At 37.9% G+C, this 16,915-nt stretch overlaps 1 protein-coding gene across 10 annotated transcripts; it reads right to left on the bottom strand.

Annotated features, from left to right (window-relative positions):
* Positions 1-133: 133 nt before the first annotated feature.
* On the bottom strand, positions 134-16,734 carry mxt (mextli). Of its 10 annotated transcripts, none has more exons than XM_053748365.2 (13): positions 16,588-16,734; positions 15,989-16,113; positions 15,510-15,663; positions 15,079-15,232; positions 14,497-14,698; positions 13,696-13,767; positions 13,103-13,163; positions 12,064-12,202; positions 11,707-11,841; positions 10,933-11,116; positions 9,149-9,214; positions 3,209-3,327; positions 134-1,611 (listed from the first exon to the last, which is right to left on the bottom strand). In XM_053748365.2, exons 2-13 carry the CDS (start codon positions 16,107-16,109, stop codon positions 1,507-1,509), a joined length of 1,512 nt encoding a protein of 503 aa, XP_053604340.1. In that variant the 5' UTR covers positions 16,110-16,113; positions 16,588-16,734; the 3' UTR covers positions 134-1,506. The 10 variants fall into 10 exon arrangements, with proteins under 10 accessions (XP_053604340.1, XP_053604330.1, XP_053604400.1 ...); XM_053748355.2 differs by lacking the exon at positions 16,588-16,734 and adding an exon at positions 16,302-16,560; XM_053748383.2 differs by lacking the exons at positions 134-1,611; positions 16,588-16,734 and adding exons at positions 1,998-3,013; positions 16,302-16,560.
* Between the last annotated feature and the right edge of the window lie 181 nt (positions 16,735-16,915).

Genomic DNA, 16,915 nt, shown 5'->3' with positions numbered 1-16,915 from the left:
AATGACTCTTCCGCTTGAAAACAATTCAGCTACATGGCTCTACCATAGTCTTACATAATCTCCAAAACCTAGCATAAGGGTTTATCCACACAGAAGAACGCATTAACTCAAGGACAAAAATAAAACTCGTCTCAATTAGAAAATTTAGTGTATCATCAACTTTCACAATATACTTAAATTGACATAAAAACAAAAGAAGTGTAATGTAAACATAAATCTTTAAATATTCAACGATAATACTTTTTCATGATTCAACGATAATACTTTACCAAAGCACCAAATGTGTGAAAGTGAAAAAAAACCGAAATTTCAACGCTTTATCAGTACTAATAATAATGCACGTTTTGATAAGTACAAAAAGGTGTGAATGCCTGAATAAAAGAAGAAAAGTATAAAAAGGAAAAATGTTGCTCTTACGAAAAGAACAGTCTTTCGTGTCAGTATATTATCCATTAAATATCATTAAACTTTTATAAGACTACTTACGAAATCAAGACAAAAGGAAGCCTGGCAATCACAACTACCACAGAGCCCTACAAGTTAGTTTTTTTTTTATACTTCATATAAAATATAAAATTTAAATAACAATTATTTGGTTTAGTGCACAGCAAGTTTAACTATTAAAAGCTTTTAATCAATTAACAGAGTAGAATATATCTATAACATAATTTTATTGGGTAGTCCCAATTATAACTCGTACCTAATTTTATTTTGCAACGATCGATTTACAGGCTTCCTGTATTTAAAAAGCTTAAGATTACAATGAGAATCGACACTACTCGTCAGGACTAGACACTATCTGAAAATGAGTAAACAAACACACAAAGAAATGCATGCATTCTTCTTAAAATAAATGGAATCACTCTATGACATCCGAACTAGAGTCCTCAATATATACAACAAAAGAAACTAAATGGGAGCATAATTTGCTTGCACTTTGTTTTCTGTTGTTTAATTAAATAGATTTCAGCATACACTTATATGGGATAAAAATCCTATGTATTAGACTGAACGGACGCATCTGTCTCTACGGGCGACCCGCAGCAAACATCGATCAAAAGTGAAGCCATATCAGGAGATCAATCGTTAAGTATATTTTTTCCGGCTGTATAATGTGAGTGTGCTAGCTAGAGTATAAAAACCCAAAATTACCCAGTTTAATATTACAAAACATTCGTTCACAAAATGAGGTAAGCTAAAACCATCACTACAAAAATAAAAATTTTGGTGCTTAATACTTTTCAAAGTTCACTAAAATTAGTGTGAGTGAAAGTGTGCAATACAAGCACGGCGGACGGCAATGACATCGAATTTGTGGAAGCGTCTCTCGGGTCCTTTATCGATGCAAATAAAGACATCGGAGGCGTCCGCAGCTGCCTAAAAAGCTGCTTAGATCGGTTCGCTCGTTGCGTGCAATAATATGACAGTAGTACTGAGGCTACCTTGAAAAGAATAACAGTGTACTTGTGCGAACCGAGTTGCGAGCGAATATGTGTGTGGTGTGGTTTATTCAGGTTCTGGCGAGTCGGGGACGTCGTCAGCGGCCATGGTGGTGCCGGCGGCGGCGCGCACCTTCTTCAGGTAGGACGCGCTGTCGAACTCCAGGCAGCTCTGTCGACGACAATCATTTTTATGCACTTTGTAACGCTAAAGCCGAATTTTCATTACGATAAGAACTAATATCAAGCTTCAGTCCTTGCATGGCATTAACATCCGCAGACAGGTCCCGCTGAATAGAGGTTCACGATGCCAATGGCTTGAAACAGTTTCAATAACGTTAATTTCGTAACAATCACTTGACACGTTTACACTTGAAATTGCTGACGAAACTAACACTAACACGGCGAAACTATTTTCCTGCGACTAGTTTACTAATGAAATTTAGGTTCATCAAACCAAGCAGATTCCAGTGCATGTGCGGTTAGTTACTAAATGCGTCCAAGCTAAGAGTTCGAGTGCGATAGGTAAGCGGTTAGTAGATGAGTGAAAGGCAGAGACATTTTAAAATTTTTATATTTGAAAATCAGAAATTGACAATGATAAATTGAAACAGTACTGTTAATTTTATATCTACTCAAACAAAAAACAACAATATAACAAAACAATAACACACATTCGAAGGTCAATATAAAAATTAGGAGTATCTGTTCGAGACACATCCTATCACTTTCTACCTGTAGCGAACCCCTCTCGAATAACCATTCTGTCCGAGCAGCATGAACAAACAGACATTATAAATTTTATATATTATTGCATAACCATAATAAAAACGTCATAAACATAGAATTCTAAACTGTAAATAGCTGCGTAAAAGATTTAATCAATAATCAACATCACATATATATCAATCCTAAAAAAATATTTCACGAGTTAACATTGAGGATATATTTCACCTAACAACCATAAATTTTTGTCATTCAAGTAATCAGAATTATATATATCACGATCGCTTTCAGATCCATTAGAATTTGAATATACTAATAGTAATAATACTGAAATATTAATAACTAAGCTTTCACTGTCATCAGATATGTCAGATTCTAAATTATATCAAGTCTTGATAATTCCAACCGTATACTATCATCTATGAGTATCTAATCAGTAATCAGTCTTATAAAAGGTTCTTTTTTCATTATATGAGATCAGAACCAAAAAAAATCGGTGGTTTCCTAAAAATAGATATTAGTGGAAAAGTAGTGACCAAAAGACCAGAGTGATTTTGAAGTCATATTTACAATGACACCATAAATGCACTAAACAGAAACACCACACCGGTTAGTAAAAATGCAAAAGCTTCAGCGTCAATTTCGGCGAAACTCTCGAACGCAAAGGGGTGCGGAAGTTAATCTCGATTCTGTATCAAGAACCGGATAACTTGTCGCCGGCGGTCGAGAGGTTCGCCGGCGCGCGCAGCGAGCGGAGGAGTCGGGACTGCCGGCGACAGCGGAGAGCGGGAGAGGAGAGAGGTCGCGTCGCAGCTCTAGGCGTCGGCGTCGCCGCGCCCGCGCACCGGCTGCGGAACAAAGCGGGACCGTGACGCGCGCCGCCGCCCGCCCCCGCCTCAGTAGAAGTTGCGGCAGAGCAGCGCCGCCAGGTAGTTGGGGTGGTGCAGCGGCGGCCACACGCGGAACACGCGCGGCGCGCACAGCGGGGCGGCGGCGGCGGCGGGGGCGGGGGGCGGAGGGCGGCGTCGCGCGCCCGACGTTACCTTGCGCGCCAGCTCCGGCGGGAAGGCGGCCAGCCCGGCCGGCGGCAGCTTGCTCAGCGGCGAGTCCGCGTACTGCACCAGCGTCTCGTACGTGTACGTCTGCCGCGTGCCGCTCCCACCTATACAACACCACATCGATCAACACTACAGCTACGGATCATTACTGTATCGGTTTTATTGCGTTCGGGTATATCATTTCGCTCACTAGTTGGCGCCACTGCGCCACTGGCGAATGAGATCCTGTCACTATATCTGACATAAAATCCAGCGCTCATGTTCAAACTTTTTCTTGAAACCTTTCCTTACTCTACACCAGCGTCCCCCACGCGCCGTATTCAATTGAGTTTATTGCAGTAAACTCGATATTTGTAACTTTGGTAAATAATTGCTGAAACGAGACAACAAAGCGGAAGCTCACTTTATAAGCCGCTCAACGTGAACACGTTGAGCGGCGCACGCTTTCAAAACGTTATCATGCTAGCGAAAATAATAATAATAAATAATAATAATAAAAACGTTTATTTACTCTTCACAAAAAAATGTCCTTACAAACTAATTAACACTTATTGGGATATACTTATATGATACTGACATTGTATTCTCGTGAAGAGCCTAGTTCCTGAAATTGGTCCCTAAGGACCTGTGCTACAGGTAACTAGGCCCCCGCCCTCGGCATACTTGATGTCGTGTATTGTTCCAATACGTGTTGTTTATTATAAACTAACAAGCTAAATAATCCTATTTTATTCCTAGGAGTATTTACATAGTATTTAAATGTATATAGGCTGTCAAGTTGTAGTTGAGTGTGTGAGAGGTGTTTATGGGTGTGTGAGTGTATTGTGGGTATTGTGTATGGTAGAAGGTATTATTTCGGTCGGAGATAGCATTTGAGTGGTGAGTAGATTTAGACGGTAAAATATAGGTATGGGGAGGTAGGTTAGTTGCAAAGTGAATTAAATTTTAGTTTAGATTTAGCTGATTGGATGAAGAAAAGTTTCTGTCTCATTGTAGTCCAGTTTTTTGAGGTAAGCTACTATAGCTTTTTTACAACTATATTTGTGAAGGGGGTATATGTTTATTAATTTATTTAGTTTATTATAGATGAATGGCCCTAGGTAGCAGAAAAAAGAGTTTGCAGTAGCGGTGTTGAGGGGGGGGATTTGGCAAACTGATGGTGTAGTCCGCCTACCTCTATACTTGTTCGGGTCATATGTGAGCTGGGAGTGTTGTCTGAGTGAAGTGTACAGTATGAAAGACTGTCTGACAGTAAGTACGTCCCAGTGTTTATATAACTCGACCGTCGGGTACCTAAAAGGGAGTCCCGCCGCTACTTTGAGAATGGCTCTTTGAGCTCTTTCAACTACTAGTAGGTTTGTTTGGGCGACCCCGCCCCAAGAAATGATGCAATAGTTTACAAGCGACTGGCACAGTGCGTTATAAACCATTTTCAAAACTTTTTTGTCCGAGATGTGTCGAAGTGATCTGAAGATGTAGATAAGTTTGCGTAGTCGGGTAGAGAGGGAATCTAAATGAGGTCTAAATGAGAGTGTTTGGTCTATAACGACTCCTAGATATTTAAGCTTATCCACTCTTTCGAGCTGTGGGCAGGTACAATTTTTGGTACTTTGGTTACACAAGTGTGCAGTTAGTGAAAGGGTGGTAATCGGAATTAGGTTAGATTTAAGCGCAAAGGTTATATATTTAGTTTTGTTAGTATTTAGCGTCAGTATGTTGGTGGTAAGCCACTTGCTAGTTAGTTGTAGACCCTTTTGAGCCGCTCGAAAAGTATCCTCCCATCTATCGCTACTAAAGAAGAGAGCGGTATCGTCAGCAAAGGTAATGGCTCTTCCATTTTCCATTTGAAGTCGGCACAGGCTATCAATGTATACCAAGAATAGGGTGGGAGAGACACAGCTGCCCTGTGGCACGCCACATGTGATGTCTGCTTCCTCACTCGTCCACTCTCCTATTTTGGTACGCTGTGTTCTGTGGGTTAGGAAATCTCTGAAAAGTGCAAGAACCACTCCTCTGACTCCTATATTTTCAAGTTTAATTAATAGTCGAGGGATGGAGACTGTATCAAATGCCTTTTTCAGGTCGAGGAATATGACTAGACATTTCTTCCTTTTATCTAACGAGGAAATAATAGAGTGTATCAGCTCTTGCACTGCATCGCTGGTAGACCTGCCTGCTCGAAAACCGTACTGACGTGAGGATAGGAGTTCGTTTTGCTCTAGAAATTTGACCAGACGGTTGTTCATGATACGCTCTAGGATCTTAGACAAAGTTGGTAGAATAGAGATTGGTCTATAGTTATCAATATTATTTTTGTCACCATTCTTATGGATCGGTTTGATAAGCGCTTTTTTAAAAGCCGTTGGAAAGATGCCCTTTTCTATTGCCAGGTTACAAATGTGGGTTATAGGTTTGACCAGTACAATAGCATACCTCTTTACTATCTGACTTGATATGTGATCTAGTCCAACCGCACATTTAGTTTTAAGACCAGTTATGATCTGTAGAACTTCTTCTTCCAAGACTGGGGCCATCATTAAACTGTGAGGTGGCGTAGGCGCCAGAGGGATGTCTGTGTTAGATGAGCAAGGCTCAGGGTCGCTGGGAGGTATCTGGTCGGCTAGGTTCTTACCCACATTTGCTAGTACAGTATTTATGTTATTGACACTGCTAACTGGGCATTTTTCATTTACTAGGTTTGGTGAGTGATCCTGAGTGCTTTTAATGCCATTTATATCTTTTATTACTTTCCAGAGATGTTTAGTATTGTTTTTGGAGTCATTAATTTGTGATTTTTCGTAATTTCTTTTAACATTTTTTAATATTTGTGTACAGTAATTTCTATATCGTTTGTATGTTAGAGTAATAACGTCGTTTCCTGGATTCTTCTTGAATTTTTTATGTAGGTTGTCCCTATTTTTGATGCAGCGTAGTAATCCTTTTGTTATCCAAGGTTTGTAAATAGTGTTTCTTTTGGACTTTTTTATAGGTTTGGAGCATTTATCAATGACATCCTTGATTGTCTTTAAAAATACGTCGGTGGCTGTATTCGGGTCTGGGCTGTCCAGAACTGGGCTAAAGTCAAGTTGCTGGATTGATGGGTCTAGGACACTGTAATCAATTTTAAATATAGTTTTGTTTTGGAGGGGGAGAATTTGTTTTAGATTTAAGCTAAAGCAAACTGTATAGTGATCGGTTAATGTTGACTCCACAACGAGACAAGTTGCGTCCAATTTCGTTTTGGTAATCATATGGTCGTAGCATGTGCGCCCATGAGTGGGGACAGTATGGCAAGATAGCATTCCGTGTCTAGCTAGCATGTTTAGGTACTCGTTTTGGCGATTGTTAGAGCTATTTGGGACTAGATCTATATTAATATCTCCACAAAGAATAATATTTTGGAAATTTGATAATTTAGAGAGGGTATTATCCAGCGTGTTTAGAAAATTTGTGATATCTCTCTCGGCTGGTGGTCTATATATGCCTAAAATGCAAGTTGATTGGCTTAATTTAAGTGTTAGACAGTTTGCATCTATAATCTGGGGTTCTTCTATTTTTACATTGAGGGATTTTCTGTAGTAGATTATCACACCTTCGTTCTGTGTATTGTTTCGAGAAGTAGAGGCATATGCGTAATTTTCAAGTTCGTGTATATATTTGTTAGATGGGAGCCAACATTCTGATAAGATGATTATGTCCCACGGGATTTGGGAGTCTTGTAAAAGCGCTGTAAAGCCGTCCATATTGCAGCTACTGCTGCGAATATTTTGAGAAATTATATTCAACGTTCTATTGTTGTGTGTAATATTGTTTTTGATTTCGTCAATGTTGCATTCGACCACTTTTGCTAATTGTAAAGAGTCCAGATCCAAGCCAATTGATTCAATATTTTCCATTATTGTAATAGTTATGATGTTTTATTACAGTTGTCACGAAACTCATGTGACAACAATAGAAGTGAATGGATGAGTGAAAATAGTCTTGGATCCGGGTTACCTTTGTACCAACCGATTTAGTTATGTGTTGTGTATGTAAAGTGTGATTTTTTTGTGTTAAAATAGTGTATTTTATGTAGCAGTGTGTGTTATGCGATAGACAGCCGAGTAATACCATACTCCTATATAAATTAAAGAAAAAGTAATGCTTAGCGTACATATAATGAAGGTAATCATGCAATTTATAATAAAAGTTAACATGCAGCTCTATAATCGAACAGTTATACTGAGGCGGCCCTATTGACTGCGCCGAACATATCAAGAATTGTATTAAAAGGAATACAGGGGCATTAAGGACTAGTCACAGCATAGCTTGTAGATCAGATTCCTGCTTGATAGGAGTTGGTTTTCCTTCCTCTTCTTTTTTAACGTAAACAGTCCCGAACGCTGTCCAGGACGCTGCTAGTTTTTTATTCTTCACACCTTCTCTAGCTAGATAGTATAGGTATCTGTTTCTGGCTGTTAGGGACTCCGAGATGTATATTGTGCGACGTGGTCCGGGGAGGTTAAGCTGCTCCGTGTTGAGTGTAGGCTCATTTTGCTGCCTTTGTGCCCTATTGTATTTTTTGCAATTCGATATCAGGGACTCTTTTTGCAGTGTTGATGTGAGTGTCACCACGACGGTCTCCGATTTTGTCCTGTATATATTGTTAATCTCCGACTCTGATATCGGTCTTTCCATGCAAACCTTGTTCGAGATAGCTTTGATTTGCTTGATTAAAATCACTCTAGAGCGGTAGAAACGTGCATTAGGAAAATAATTTAATTAGATGAAACTTGAAATAACTGCAAAGACATTATTTCAATTCAATTTTCATTCTGTGTGTTAAGAGACAAATCAGTAGGTACAAGCAAAATGTTTTAGTCGATACGGACTGACTTCTGCATTTGGGACTAATTATTATGAGTATATATGGAAATAAAATACATACATAATACCCTAACATCAGTACGTAAATATTTGATAAATAATGGTAAACTAAAGAATACCTAAAAATACATAAAAAATGCCGGTGTTTTTAGAACTATTTAATCCATGAAATAAATGGTTTGTTAAATGACAACAATAACTTGGATGAATATTTGCAAATTTTCCCAACAGAGCATTTGTCTGTTAACAACGTCAGTTAGGTAATATTTTACAACACGATATTTAAAACTAATGCCTGGAGTGAAAACGAAGTTAATAACTGCAAGTTAGACAGACACGATTATATATCACCAATATAAATAGAACGATACATCTTTCCAACGTACGATATAGAACAAACATTAATCGACCTTCGGGTAAATGGTGTAAAATATTTGCCCGAACTAAAACGAGAACACTATTGTGCGAATTATTGGTTACGACTTGATACTTGAAACGAATTTAACTTCAAATGCGACGTTACAACGCAATCTTTGTTTTTTCATTTAAACGCATTTTTTTGAGTGAATTATACAAATTCTGTAATATTACAATATTATTGATGACAAAAATATTCCTGAACGCAAAGATACTGCGTTCACATTTTAGTTCCGGTAAATTTTAGAAGCACGTCAACTTCGTGCACGTGCGAGGTTGCAAAGCGATATGTGAGATGTTAATACGATTTGGAACCTTATTGACATAACTTTTTTCTTACATTACGAACAGCGTTGAAAAATACCAAAATACAAGTAATAATAACATCAATATGATTAAAAATCGTATGCACTAAGAAATGTAAGCTGGTGCCGTACAGTACCGTTACTTACAACACCGTACTTTGAGCGATGACCTTTGATTCGCATGGGAGGTAAAAATATTTGTAACAATAGATTATGAGTGTCAATTACAAGATATTCTTACGTGCTTTAAAAAAGCGCTCATTCGGACGAGGTCTTTGCTGTGCACAACGTTGATGGCTACAGACTACTGACGTGTAATAGTAACCTGATATCTTACCTTGATTCTTGTCTGTGCTGGTGGCCCGCGAGAAGCGCGGTCGGCGCGGCGTGGCGTCCCCGTCCGCTGCCACACACACCCACACGTTACGCGACCCACACACGCCACACCCCACACCACGGCATTACCCCATACAGAAGCAACATACGAATAACGCAAGGCTAACAAGAAATGCGGACTAGGCTCCAATTAAGTATGGTCTGTCATGTTTGGTTGATATTAATCACAAAAGTATTCAGTTTTATAGCCTGGATTTGAAAAATATTAAGTATACATTTGTCAGCTATAGTTTCTGTTTGAAGACATGACATTCAATGATCCAACTGGACTCAACAGACCTAAAAAATAATTAATACAAACCTCTCATTTTTGTACCAGACAATACAAATATGTATCAAATATAGTATGAGTGTTTTTTAAACTTTCACGATTGAAACACATAACTACATATATATCAACGGGACTTAGCACGAACTTTTTTGCTCATGTTGCGAATGTTTTAACATGTTTTAACGACCCAGTCGCCGAGATCGCATCCAGCAAAGTCGTTGAATCATCAGCAATATTTAAAAAAAGGTTCGTACTACATTCTCTTAATATACATAATATGCTGCATTTCTCAAATTTACTAAATTCTCAATACGAACTTCGAATTTAGAGGTTGTTGTTAAAGATAGTGGAACTTGATAATGAGAAATTGACTCGATTTAAACGAAGAGTTGCTTCTGAATGGTTATGGTAATGAATATCTATAATGTCATGGCAGTTATGAAATTAAAAATAGATGTTACATAATGAAATGCACCATGTAAAAATTTGGAAAATATGACACTGCCGTGGTTTGAAGTGGTCATAGTGGTTTCCGGGCATAAAAAATATTGAAATAATGAAATAAATACATATACATAAGTTATGTTCAATACCAGATGGACTTAACTATATACGCTAGTGATTTGGCAACACAAATTTATTAATGAATATGTATACATATGTTCATGAAAATGTTGGATATGTACTGTTTTTTTAATATAAACTTTACCATGCTTCAGTCAGTCGTTGAGATTGAATTGTTGAAAGATAACATCAAAAACCTTGGAAGATATTGCACACTTTATTATTAGCATTGCTTATTTTCATGCTTAGACTTGCTTCACTATATCTTAACTACTGGTCATGCCATTAAAAGCATAGTCACTTTATATTGGTTACAGTAGTTTACTAACATTCTGTTAGTAGTCACTGCCCTCAACCGTTAACTCTTGCAAAAAGCTCTTTCGGTTTGACATGCAACTTATCATTTGGTGTAAGCAAAGGTACTTTACTTTTACCAAATATATTTGGGGCAGTTTAACACTAGAAATACGACTGCTAACACGGCTTACATAATATGTAACATTGTTTCGAAAGAAATGTTTACCTTAGTATATTATTGTGGATTTCATTAATAAGTGTGTGATAAGGTCTTTAGACCTATGTAAATAATGTAAAAATATTGTCGGTATAAAACCACTGTCATGAAGAATTTAAAAAACTAGTTGCCTAAAGTCTAAATCTGAAAATAAAGTAAGCTGATCTTAAATTTAAATTATAGATTCAATAGAAAAGATATTATGAAAAATTCCTTTGAACAGAAAAATATTCAAGCACTGAAATTTTTCATCGTCAGCGTCACCAGGATTTCAGTTTGTTCCCATCACAGCCATTAATTAGTTGAATTGGATTTTTTTATGTAGAAACTGTTACAATAGGAGTAGTGTTGTGAGGATAAGGTGTCACATAATTACCAGCGTTGTCGTCGTTGGTGGGCCTGAAGACGTCGTCGTCGGCGCCGTTGAGCGCGGCGTCGTCGCGCAGCAGCAGCGCGGCGCCGGGCCGCTGCGACAGCGTGAAGAAGTCGCCCGAGCCCGCGCCCAGCGCCTCCAGCGCGCCCGCGCTCTCGAAGTACTCGTCCAGCACCAGCTTGGCCGTCTGCGCCACAAACGGTCAGTAGCTCATATATCTTCGGTGTACGGTGGCGGTCATCCAAGCAATCAATCCTCTGCTTATTATGCTTATGACAATGTACCTACATTTAAAGTCTCCCTACCATTGCGGTTTATTTATTTTTATTTTATTACTCACAACCTATCATTACAGGTTTACACCTAATGCGACAGTGTAAACTTCAATCTAAAACTATTTAACATAATTATTTAAAATCACAAATAAGGTGACAATAGTGAACTCATTTGTAACTTTATTGAACGAAAAATAAGCACAATAATTTAATATAATACAATAATTTAATAAAAATAAATAAATGTACAATGGCGTACTTAGCCCATGAAGAGAACTCGTACAGTAAACTAGCGATTTCAAATAAGCATGACTATATTGTTATGTACTAAACAAAAAAGAAAGAGATTAAGAGATTAAATCACACAATAAAAATATATAAATAAACAAACATTACAAACGAAGACAGAAAACTATATATTGCGATATACACAAATACATACAAGCATAGGAGTATTATACAATAACTGTCTACAAGCAATTGAATTTTAAGGTGGTTTTACCTTGACAAGATCCAGATTATTGCCCGTGATCTTAATGGAATGTTGCCCAAAAGTCACAGTGTACTTGTATTCTCCAAGTGCGGCGTCATTTGTAGAGAAACTATGAAGAAGAGCTCTATTGTTGTGTGGGGACTTCTGTAGAAACAAAAAATTAGCGTTAATTTCCACTCTATAACCATTTTACAATGTCACCAATAATAATAACTAGCTAAAGGTTGGTTGCGTGCGTGGTTTTCGCACAGCTTGATTTGCTTGATTTTTGGGTGGTTGATTTGCGACAGGTGCGATTGACAAGTTTATATTCTGTCTGGCCGCGGCGCCTGTACTGTACTGTGCTGTCTATAAGAGATGACCCACCTCCCTGTTGGCGCGGTCGTCGTCGGAGCCGTTGGAATCGAGCGAGGCGCGCGAGGCCCGCAACGCCGCGTCCGCGCCCTCGAGTCGCACCGGCGACGCGTTGCGCCGGATCGTGTCGCCGATCAGGTGCTTCGCGTGGCTACAAACGCGCAACACTACGTTTTACAATGTAGATAACATTACAGCCCTCAAAGCAGGCACAAGATCGTATCGCACGGAGGGGCCCTATATATTAGTTACGACCCTCATCCATGAGGATATGACTATGATGATACCGGCGTTATCACGCTAGAATTCAACACTGAAAAAATATGTAAGAGCGTATTTTGGCAATGATAATGTCAGTTCTGAGTGGTCTAACATGTGAACTGTGGCAACAGAATTATTTCCCGAAGATGCTGGTGCCACATCAGCTTTGAATATTTCCTATTCGCCTTTCCACTTGTCTATGCCGTATGACTACGTCTTGCAGTATTTATTACGAGGACGCCAATAGTTTGAGCCAAGCTGTTTATGAATTATAGTTATTTTCCCGCAAAACTCGGACTAATCCAAATCCAACTCCACTAGAGCGGAATCTTTGACAAAAGAAATTGCATTGGTGAACCACATTTTCCATCAAATGGAGATGTCATGGCTTGTAATTGTTTAAGAATATATATAATAAATAATCAGCAACATTGAAAAGGTTAATAAGAGATATAGAAAATGGCTAAGATTGATAATGTCTTCCACTAAGTCTATTATGCAGCTAAATTTTGTGGCAAAGGCGACCGCGTTATATGAATTTGTGCATACTTATACGCCTCGAGTCTGACAGAAATGAACGACTATTTCTTGCGTAGGTATGTAAGGTGTGCGACTGAGACAGAAAACGCAATAACCCGTCGAGCGTCGACTAGCAAAAATATTTGCAAAGATTTCACACCACCGAATTAGCCTAGAAATTTCCCATTTACAGTAGAAAAAATGTGTAGGTAACTTATTTTCTAAAACAAAAATTATTATTATTACAAATTGAATAAATAGTTATACTCACTTCACATTTTCTTCATTGGGTCCAGTAATTTGGACGAGCCTCTCCTTAGCTCCAGGACTCACTGGAATGTTTAAATTTATTGAAACAAAAACAATACTTCCAATTAAATCACAGTTTTAGTAAGTTAGTAAATTCATGAAGCTCAAAGCTAAATGCAGTTGTATGTTTATGTGTGTGTTAATATCGATATTATATATTCAAAAAGTAACACCCATTTCCGACATTCATACGATTCGTTATTTTAGTAGCAGCCAATCGAAAGTTATGGATTTGATTATATTATCAGCACAGAACTGGAAGGTATTAATAGTGTGAGTGAGCTGCGTGAGCGCAACGCTAGTTTTATTTATTTACACTTTTTATGAGAAAAAAAATTATTCCAAGGAAACTGCTCACGATTCCCATTCTTTTTTAGCACATTCTTATAAATCTTAAGAATATCTTAATACTTTCAAACTTGTCATGAATGATTGCGATTGATGTTTTGTTAAACGTAATTTTATATTAGGATAGAATAAGATCAAGAGACAACAATGGAAATAGACCGCCACACCATGCGAAAGCGCCATTTAGCCGGCACCGTGCGTTCGTACCTCGCTGAAACGATATAATCGTGTCACTTAGCTCTTCGATCATGTGCACCCTCCTGCCCTTGATACCCATCACTGCAACACCACAAGACAACTTCAGACTAGCCGCCTCGCGCACATACTCCTCATATGGCCTACCGCGAGGGTTATCTTATCAATACGCAATTTAATGCCTTATTAGTGCCTAATCAGTTAATGCCAAAATTACAAATTCGCAAAAAAGCCTTCTTCGAAAACGAACCAAATATGCAAATACCCAATTTGAGAAAAATGGGATAAGAAAGAATTGGTCCCTTTTCGCATTCGTTAGAATTAGGCATTGTCGACTTAGCCCCTAAATAACATTAAATCCCAATTACATTTTACACACAATATTATACTAGTCAGCATTACAACAAATTCATTAATAGATCCATTATAGTAGATCCAGAAGCATACCTCGCATTTATATCTGGTTAAATAAACAATATACCTAAATAATATACAGTTATCTCTTCTTATCAACATGCATCTTTATAAACCACAGAATTTAAAATCTGAGGACAGAACAGATAAGCAGAACTATTGACATATCATGCTCCCTTGGTAAACTCAATAGTCATGCATATTATTTCAAAGGGTGCTTTCCCACAAAAGCCTCGCCGGTACACGGGGCAATCATAGAAAACTGACGTCACATAATAGTTTGTTCTAGTCCCTGCTCTAACTCCGTCAGTCAGTTTACAACTTCTTACGTGTTTATAAATCGTCCGAGAAAACACAGCCTCTGTGAAAAAGCACCCTAGCCAGCTGTGGATAGATTACCTTTTCCGGAATCAGCGTTCCTGATGACGACCTCGTCCTTAGAGTAGTTCTTGCCGGGGATCTTGGTCGGCTTGGGGAACTTGCCGGAGGGTTTGATGACCTCGCCGGGGCCGAGCAGCGCCGGCGGCTCGGCGGGCGCAGCCAGCGTCGGGGACGCCGGGCCGCCCGTGCCCGACCCCTCCATCGTCGGCACCAACAGTGGCTGCAGACGTTCATGTTTTATATAGCGGACCAGCTTATGGTAAAGTAACTGAAATGAAATGACGCTGATGGCCTTGTCATTTCATTTCACTTTTAAAATAAATATGTATCCTTCTACAGGATGAAAGTGATATGTATTCTTGTACGTACTTCAAACTGCATATGTATATATGATATGTATGTATGAATATGTAAATATGAAGAGGTAACAAACTGTTGTATTATAATATTAGGACATAAGGACACACAGTCATAGTTGCTCCTTTAGAATAAGGCAGAAGAGAGAGATTATACAATATAATAGATGCACCTCACAATTAAGTATTTGATGTTAATTGTTTTGATCATGTGAAAAGTATGGGAAAAAAAAAATTACTTTACCTCTGCATGTGTGCCACGGTGCCTGTAATACTGACTCATGTAGTCGGAGCCTTGCCAAGTTTTGGCGCGCAGCTCAATCAACTCAAGAAGATGAAGGCGCGTCTTTTTGTCCAGCCGCTCATCTTGAGAACCGTTACGGAATACAACAAAATATCTGCAAATTGGAAAAGTATATTTAATATTAAATTGCAATAATAAACAGTAGAGTAGTATTTTATTCTGGAGTGGAGTATAACCTATGAGTGGGTCTAGATACCTGTAATATTTTTTATTTATTTTATCTATTATTTATTGAAATTAACAATTAACTCTTGAAACTACATGCAGAATTGGACACCAAGTTCATGTAAAATTGGAAACAAATCTTTAGATTACTAAAAGCAAATGTGACTGAAATATAAAGTAAATACACCTTATAACACATCACCAACCTGTCAAGAAAGTCCTTGTAAAGAGCTTCGAGCTGAGCGCCATAGAGCTTGAGGTTAGAATACATAGTTGCTACATTGCTTTGAAGCGCACGGTCATAATTTCCCTGCATCATTTGATAAGCTACCGCCTCAGTCAAAACTATCAGGTCATCAACTGAAAATATAAACATGTGACTCATTCTCCTAGATAAACAGCTAATAGGTATGTATGCTTAATATTCTACTTTGATTTATTAGTTAATTGATTATTCATGTTGTGCCTTGTACGCTCTTCAACTTAAAGGAATTTGTAATTACCTACTACTAGTTCATTTAAAAAATTATTAGCAAAAATCTTTTTTATTTTGGATTACTCCATTATGCCAAAAATTTTACTATGTACCTATAAAACCTTTTATTCTATTATTATCAAAATTACTCCCTATTAAAAATCGACTACCTCTGTAGTTTATTCAATAAAATTCCAATAAGATTCTTACCAGAGTTTATTTTGACGTCCAAGACTGAATTGCGGTTGTGAGCGGAACTTGTAGTTGATTTCAGGGGCCTAGGAACCTCCAATTTTTTTACCGTGCGGGTCATTTTCGTAAGGGTCGACATGGTGCTGCACAAATGATAACAAAAGTTAGCAAGTACTGTATAGTGTGCTCTGCGCTGTCTGCGCCCCTAAATTAGCCGCAAACATACACATTGTGAATCGCTGTGAATAAGCACAATATTTCGGATATGAGTAACCTTGTCATAATTATTCTCAGCGAAACAACCAACAAAGAAAACTATCAGGAAACTCACTCATCCATGGCGACTGCGCCTCAATGCAGCGAATGCACACTAGAACCACTAATAAAACAAATCGTGTGAAAAGTGAAAGTGATGACAATGATCCTAGCGAATAAATTCGGAACAAATCCAATACGTGTTCATTACTCGTAAAATTGTTTCTCGTGTAATAAAAACGGATTAGCTGAAAAAATTTTGACTTATAACAGATTAAATAATTTGCTAGATGAAAACATTTGGGCAAAACAAATGAAAACCGTAGAACACTATGAAATAAGAAATAAACAAGAAAACTCACCTGGCTACGCCATTAATTCGCAATAAAAATAAAATTTTGAGAGTGTTGTGAATAGGTTCCGATTTTTCTATCTATGTGATCTTGTCATTGATTTATTTATTTTTTTAAATTGCTTACAAATTTTATATCTATTTACCAAGCTCATTTACTAAAATGATGATTTAAAATTGAGCTTGAAAATAATGGTTTAGAAAAACAATACGTATTTTATAAAGTGATTATCTATTGCAATCGTAAAATTAATAAACAGCACTAGCTGGAAACCAATCGGAATTAATTTTAATCTGTGAAATTTTATTTCAATCATTATCAGCTGTCACTGTCTGAT

Source organism: Plodia interpunctella, chromosome 1 (genome assembly GCF_027563975.2).
Source record: "Plodia interpunctella isolate USDA-ARS_2022_Savannah chromosome 1, ilPloInte3.2, whole genome shotgun sequence".
NCBI classification, from domain to species: Eukaryota; Metazoa; Arthropoda; class Insecta; order Lepidoptera; family Pyralidae; genus Plodia; species Plodia interpunctella.
The sequence above is the reverse complement of the archived record's forward strand: the minus strand, read 5'-3'. Positions and strand labels throughout refer to the sequence as shown.

What these genes read in the sequence shown, in the direction of transcription:
- mxt (XM_053748355.2), bottom strand. An exon ending in GGACGTCAAAATAAACTCTG is followed by an intron (nt 15,664 to 15,988) that starts GTAAGAATCTTA and finishes TTATATTTTCAG; the next exon opens with TTGATGACCTGATAGTTTTG. An exon ending in CACCAACGACGACAACGCTG is followed by an intron (nt 9,215 to 10,932) that starts GTAATTATGTGA and finishes TGTGTGTGGCAG; the next exon opens with CGGACGGGGACGCCACGCCG.